This window comes from Orbicella franksi, chromosome 13 (genome assembly GCF_964199315.1).
Source record: "Orbicella franksi chromosome 13, jaOrbFran1.1, whole genome shotgun sequence".
In the NCBI taxonomy this organism is placed as follows: Eukaryota; Metazoa; Cnidaria; class Anthozoa; order Scleractinia; family Merulinidae; genus Orbicella; species Orbicella franksi.
The window spans coordinates 1,121,801-1,128,895 of NC_138157.1; the positions used below are offsets into that span (position 1 = coordinate 1,121,801).

Sequence of the window (7,095 nt, forward strand, 5' to 3'; positions counted from 1 at the left end):
AATGCATGGTAACAATGGGCGCGGACGTCCTTAACTGCAATTTCAAATAACAATTTCATCCAAGCGATCTTTCTTAGACGCGAAGATGAATACCACGTCGAGAAATAATTGAAAACCGTTATTTGAAGTTAATTTCAGTTAGAATGGCTAGGATGGCTAAGCTGTAGCGGCTCCCCTGGCCATTTTGTTTTGTTTTGCTGTCTGTCTGGTTTTTTTTTTGTTTGTTTGTTGTTTTTTTTTGCTTCCTCTTCTTTTTCTTTTTCTTTATGTGTAATAGTAGGCCGAAGCTTAATAAATATATAAATAAATAAATAAATAAATAAATAAATAAATAAAGCAATTAGATTATTACATATTCGCCCTCTCATATTCGCTCTCGCTTTCTATGAGGCAACAGTTGATTCAACCTTCGGCCTCATCAACTATTACTTCATAAAAATCTCAAGCCTATAATCTAATTGTTAATTACGTTTTACTGTAATAGAGCAGCTTCAATGGCCCATCACGTGGCACATAATGTCATTTTGTGGAGTTGTTAATCTATGATTGTGTTCTACAGCTGCACAACTGTCCCAGTCGGCTTACTTTGCCCTTCAGTGTCCCTACACTGTGTTTGGCGTGGGAAGAACGCCCAATTTTGTCGACGAGTTAGCCGTTGGAATTCCAAGATCGACAGACTCTTTATGTGTAATAGTAGGCCGAAGCTTAATAAATATATAAATAAATAAATAAATAAATAAATAAATAAATAAATAAATAAATAAAGCAATTAGATTATTACATACTCGCCCTCTCATATTCGCTCTCGCTTTCTATGAGGCAACAGTTGATTCAACCTTCGGCCTCATCAACTATTACTTCATAAAAATCTCAAGCCTATAATCTAATTGTTAATTACGTTTTACTGTAATAGAGCAGCTTCAATGGCCCATCACGTGGCACATAATGTCATTTTGTGGAGTTGTTAATCTATGATTGTGTTCTACAGCTGCACAACTGTCCCAGTCGGCTTACTTTGCCCTTCAGTGTCCCTACACTGTGTTTGGCTTGGGAAGAACGCCCAATTTTGTCGACGAGTTAGCCGTTGGAATTCCAAGATCGACAGACTCGGTAAGGATAGACATCACTTTAGGTTTCCCTTCTCGCAATTGAAATAAAAGGCGGGGCGATTGGAGAAAATTTTCGCCTCGTTTGTGTGCCTTCTGTAGGCAAAATAGTTATTTAGCCGCAGGGTCACTGTATTAAGGTGGCTGAACACAGTTTTTGATACCTGTGTTTCATTCACCTTTTTCTCTAAAACCCTTGATCCCTCGGTCGTCAAAAATGGCAGCAAGCAAGTTAACAAAAAAAACTTCGGTGTTTTGATGGTTAAGCTGACGTATGTGTCGTTGCCATGGCAACATGAATAAATATAAACAGGCCTTCAAAATCGGTTTTATTTATTTGTAGTTATTAGATTTTCTTTATAATTTGCATGCAACGAGCGTGTAACGATTCTCACAAGTTAACACCACTGTGCTAATAATTTAACAGGGAGATTTAACAATTAGACCCGCAGCCCGCAAGGGCTACGGGTCAATAGCCCATGAGGCGAAGCCGAATGGGCTATTGCGAAGGGTCTAATTGTTTTAGTATCACTCAACTAGTCGGACAGAAAAGGCAATGATAAAGTTAGCAAATGCAAGTTGAAGAAATATTTATTTGGGAATAAAACCAAAGAGAGCGTCACGCTCGATTGCGCCAATTTCGCTACTCGAAGACTATTACTAATAGTCCTCTAGTAGCGTATCCAATTAAAATGCAGGATTTGCATTAGTCCACTAGTTGGGTGATACTAAATTTAATTATCCCTTGTTGACGGTTAACTGGAATATCTAGAATTTCCGCTGAATAAGTGCTGGTTATCGATTGGATCGCGGGCTCATATTAGGTTAACTTGTTGGAAACAGGGCAGGATTGTTCGGAAACCGGTTAACGCTGACCCAGGATTAAAAGTTAACCAAATTATAACTTTCTTCTAAACAAATGTTTTTTGCTGTTTTGTTTTGTGTATAGGGTGATTATGAAAACTCAAAACAGAAGGCCAAACAACATACAGAAAACCTCACCGCAAAGTTACAAAACTCAAATCAAAATTCTACCTTTTTCTGGGTTAGCTTAATCGGGCTTTGAACAATCCGGCCCAGGAACTACGCTTTTAGGCTGGCCTAAATCTATATATTGATCGATTTATCAAAATCAGCACTAATCATGCCTGTACATGTGTAGAGCATATGAATGTTCCATGAATTGTTCATATTCATATTTACATGTAGGCTTACATGTACGACCGTTCTTTGTGTTTAATTTGTGCAGCCGGAGAGAAAACACGTGTGGACTTCTATTATACCGAATTCCCAAGTAATTGTGATTCCTTATCCACCGGATAATCCTTCAAGGTAACAAGTATATTCTGAAACTTATGAAAGTTTATTAAAGATACCCAGTAGCAGATGACAAGATATCATCCCACGTATGCACAGAACGAGGACAGTTTTTTTAAACAGTCATCTGGGTTCATAGCTCAACCTCACTAAGAAGTTTCAAAACTAAAATAGAAAATTACGCGAACAACCGAGCCCAGATGAATGGATATTTAGAATGTTACGTTGATGAGAGTTACTCACTTCCAAGATGTCATGTTCACGAACCACTAAATTTCATCAGAACTAACATTGAAAGAAAAGTGTGGCGCTCAGGAAGGAGTATCCAAAGCTGATGTCATTAAACGTTGTCGAGGTAGCTCTCCAACGCTCGCCATCTTTCTTTCATCCTACGGCGCTCCAACGCCCGATAAAAACATTCTATTATCTTACTATATCATCCATATATGTTTCAGTTGGAAAGCTAAGCTGTTGGTAACGCCCAGCAAGCTGGTGTTATTGACAGGTGCCAGTCTTTTGGGCATATGTGTCTTCATCGGTCTGATCATCTTGTTGTTGCATCTCAAAGAAAAGGTGAGTGGATGCTATGTTGGGGTGCGTTAGTGTTGTATAGGTGATTCTCAACACGGATGTGTCCCTAACCCTAAGATGAATGATCAGCAGCGTGAAACTGAGAACTAGAGGGGTGGGAGGTGGGAGGTGAGGATGAGGAAAAAGCAAAGGAAACCACTTTCGTCTAATAATGTGAATCCATAAATCATTTCAATCGTAACAGGCACGAGTAGGCAGTGTGGCGATGTGACGGCCTGTCAAATGATTAAGTAATTTAACTCTTTTCCAAGCACTGTCAAGTAATAAATTGTGGTTTTGCACACGTTGGAATACGAACGCCTTTTATGGATATCGATTACACCAGTTTAATTTCTCTCACTGTCCGAGAACTGTAAGCCAGCTTAAGACGCTTTTAACATTTTGTTTCAGAGAGAAGACCAAAAAGAGAAACGTCAAGATGCTCACAAGTTTCATTTTGATGCCATGTGAAGTAATTACTCGTATTACGCGTGTTCAATGATCAGTTTTGTCCTGAAGCCGTAATTTCGTAAAGTACTTAAAAGATCAACAGTTGATCTTCAAGACCCACCGTTTATTTTAACATGGTTTGCACTGAAATATAATAGGGGAACCTAGTTGTTGTAATTTTAAAACATGTCTCGGAGAATGCTGTATTTAATAATAATAACTAATAATAATAACTTTATTTAAAGAGGGAAACACTTTACAGTCCTGGACTGAGAAACCTGTGGCTCTCGCTTACATTTAGTGGAGTGTAAATTACAGTACAGCAACGTTCTTCGCTGTATGTTCAGATCAACCAGTTCGCAGTCTCTCTTAATTGTCGTAGAGTGAGTAAAATATTTTGTATGGAACTTCTGTACCGTAATTGCACGTGAACCACACATATTGATAGGTAATAATTAGTTCAAATAAAGCGCCTAGTAAGCATCCTAGCGCCGTGGGCGGTTTTGAAAATCTCCAATATGTGGTACAGTCAAACCTGTATTAGGCGGACACCCTTGTGACCCGCGCTAGTGTCCGCTTAATACAGGGTGTCCGTTGAAGACAGGTTCCCTTAGAATTCGTCTTAAAAGGGTCATATTAATGTTCGTCAGTATTAAAAGACGTTGAAAGGGTCAAATAGCATTCTCGTGAACCGTTGAGAACTCTGAAATACCGAATTTCCATAAACAATGACAAGTATATGAGGTAAAGGGATTTAAGTATACAGTAACAGTATCTATATTGATCGAATCATGTGAAGGTTTACTAAATCAAGCCAGAGCAAATGTTCTGTAAAACCAAAACCGAAGAACAAAATCTTGCATTTCTGTGACAGCTCAGTTTGTTGGCAAAGTTAACTGACGGATCTACTAAAACGTGGACAGTGAAATCATGCATTCTTTTTGCAGTGTCCGTTTGATACAGGTTTGTAACAATAGAAATGACCATAAAAGTCAAGTTCAAGGTGTCCGCGTCCGCTTAATAGAAGTGTCTGTTGAATACAGGTATTTTTTACAGTGAATGTGGGAAGAGAAAAATGGGACTTGCACTGTGTCCGCTTATTAGAGGGTGTCCGCTTAATATGGGTCCGCTTAATACAGGTTTGACTTGCCCCCGGTGTGTAATCGAGAAAAAAACCATGTGCGTGTGTAGAGCGTTACTTTTATCACGCGTTTACTGACTTGTTTCGGGGAGAATCTTCACAGTGATGGCGATATTCATAGTATAAGAACCAACGTTGTGCTTTACTTACAATAAAGCCGCTCTTGTAAATGTTATTACATACTCTGTCCAGACTACAGAAGTTACAACAGCTGCTCGACTGAATAGGCCATAGTCGTGTTCTCGGTATAGCGCTGGAACTAGCTTCCAATGGAGGCTCGTGCGGTGGAATATCATTCACAAGCGACTTATGTCATTTGTTTTTGAAAAGACTCCCCGCATTAGCCTAGAACTATTGCTCAAATGCGTTCTCGCCCAGGTGGCCCTACCTACAGTTGAATCAGTCAGTGGTAATTTTATACCGTCATTTGGAACTTGGTTTAGGTAAAATCTTTTGTAGAAAAAAAAAATATATATATATAAATAAACTGTTGGTGAATGTTAAAACGAGCGCGCTTAGTAGACAGTTGAAATGCGTAAGAGGCTTGTGGCATTACATAACTAGTCACGTCACTGCTTATAGGGCCGTGCAACAAAGTAGAAAACCATGCACAATATTTAGTCAAATATGGCGAACGCTGTTTATACTCAACGAGCTGATTAATGTTTTCAAGGAAGAAATGAACAATTCGACAAAGAAACCATGATAATCATTATAATCAGCTAACCATGATAATCAGCTAACCAACTTTTATGCCAAGAAGTTCAAAGGTGCACCATACAAACACCTCTATTCACAATAGCTAATACGTACATGAAAAATATGAATACGCTTGCCTCTGCAGATAGCATTCACAAGTTATTCGATGTAGTGCAAGCCAAACAAGTTAAATAAACTAGCCAACAAGAAATAAAAGTATAACAAATTGTGCAGGCTTAAATATAACAATACATTACATTATCGTACCCATATGCGGAATTAGCCAATCAGAAACATTCTCTACTGTCCCGATATAGAGACAATATCCTTCATTTGGCGCGAAAACATGCTCGGATATTTTTTGTCCGGGGACATTATCTGTTCCGAGAAGCGAACAGTTTTACGAGAGCGTTGCTCGAGGAAAACTATGAACTTTGAGGAACGGATAATGTCCAAAGACAAATATGTAAGCTACCATTTGCGTCAAATAGAGGCTATTGTGTTTCATTATCCTTCAAATATTTTTCGCAACACGCGCGGTTTGAAAATTGGAGGATATCACTCGGATGTTCCCAGATTTAGCTGGGAAAAAAATCCGTCACTTCAAGTTGACGCGTTTAGACAAGTTGCGCGCGAGCGAAAATATTTGATGGATTTTAAACTGTGATCAAGTCACCGACCTTATGGCTGGGTCTGTAGTCCGATTTATTAAATACCTAAACGTATTCATGAGGCAAATCAGGTACATTTGGTCTAACCACGGGTAGCATTTGCCTCGACTACTCGCTAAAATATGAACAATGGCCCGACTAGACTCTACAGACACGCTATCTATACATACTTAAATGCAACATAGTAAATACAATATACTAAATAAAATATACCTGATCATAGTTAGTAGAGCTATGACCTGATAGGCAAGTGCAGGCACTGCCGTGTACTGGGGTATGCCGGGGGGGATGTTGAGTCGAACACGATTAACACCCAGCCCCTGCTCCCGTCCCCGTCCCCGCCTCCGTTACCCCACTTTATGGCTCAAGACGTAAAACCTGGGTTTCTTTCGGTTCGATGGGGCCGCCACTTTGGTTTATTTTCACAAGCCTCGAAAGCATTTCCGGATTACATACATTATACTTTACGCCTCGTCGCACCCGAAGGAGGTTCTACAGGACAAGATTGTGCTAATCTATGAATTGTCTCGCAACCTATATCCTATACCCTATACCCTATACTCTGTACTCTATACTCTTGAAGTGTTGTCATTGGGCGGCCAAATTCACCGTCGGCAAATGCCTTGTTTTATAAACCTTTATATCTTGAAAGTTTTCGTTAATTTTATATTGCTGTAGAATTTGTTCTGTAATCCCACTTGGGATAAACAAATAAATGATGTTATCATTCGATGCAGTTTTTTTGCTTTTTATTGGCCAGGGGTCCACCACGTGACCTGCAAATAACTGCCCACAGTGTGTTTTGCTGCAAATAATATTCTGCTCATGCGCAATTGAAACCACGCTCTCAGTTGAAAAATGGCAGATCACTTCCCTGAGCTGTAAGAGTGCGATTTAAACATGAAATATTGAACTCGGTTATCGCAGAATATTGTGATCAATTATTTGATCAATTATTTGCCTCAGCCTTCGGCCTCGGCAGTCAATTACATTGGTGTGCTGGTCACTGACAAATCACGGTATTTCGTCCAATAATAATGTTAAATTCTGACTCCAAAGAGCTTGGTGTCCGCATCATGACGCAGAGACAATTCTCTTGAACCATATGAAAATGAAGGTGATAAGTGAATAAATTAAAGAT

At 39.3% G+C, this 7,095-nt stretch overlaps 1 protein-coding gene and 1 long non-coding RNA gene across 2 annotated transcripts in view; both read left to right on the top strand.

Moving 5' to 3' along the window:
* Nucleotides 1-3,931, top strand: part of LOC145466130 (T-cell immunomodulatory protein-like) — a 29,943-nt gene extending 26,012 nt beyond the window's left edge. Inside the window, exons 17-20 of the mRNA XM_081449903.1 lie at nucleotides 989-1,110; nucleotides 2,356-2,438; nucleotides 2,879-2,996; nucleotides 3,405-3,931. Coding sequence (XP_081306029.1) covers nucleotides 989-1,110; nucleotides 2,356-2,438; nucleotides 2,879-2,996; nucleotides 3,405-3,464 — 383 coding nt within the window. The 3' untranslated portion in view covers nucleotides 3,465-3,931. The remainder of the gene's footprint in view (nucleotides 1-988; nucleotides 1,111-2,355; nucleotides 2,439-2,878; nucleotides 2,997-3,404) is intronic.
* Nucleotides 3,932-5,326: 1,395 nt separating this feature from the next.
* Nucleotides 5,327-7,058, top strand: LOC145465286 (uncharacterized). Its single transcript, XR_014041557.1, has 2 exons — nucleotides 5,327-6,637; nucleotides 6,715-7,058. It is a non-coding gene; the product is annotated as an uncharacterized LOC145465286 (long non-coding RNA).
* The last annotated feature ends 37 nt before the right edge of the window (nucleotides 7,059-7,095 follow it).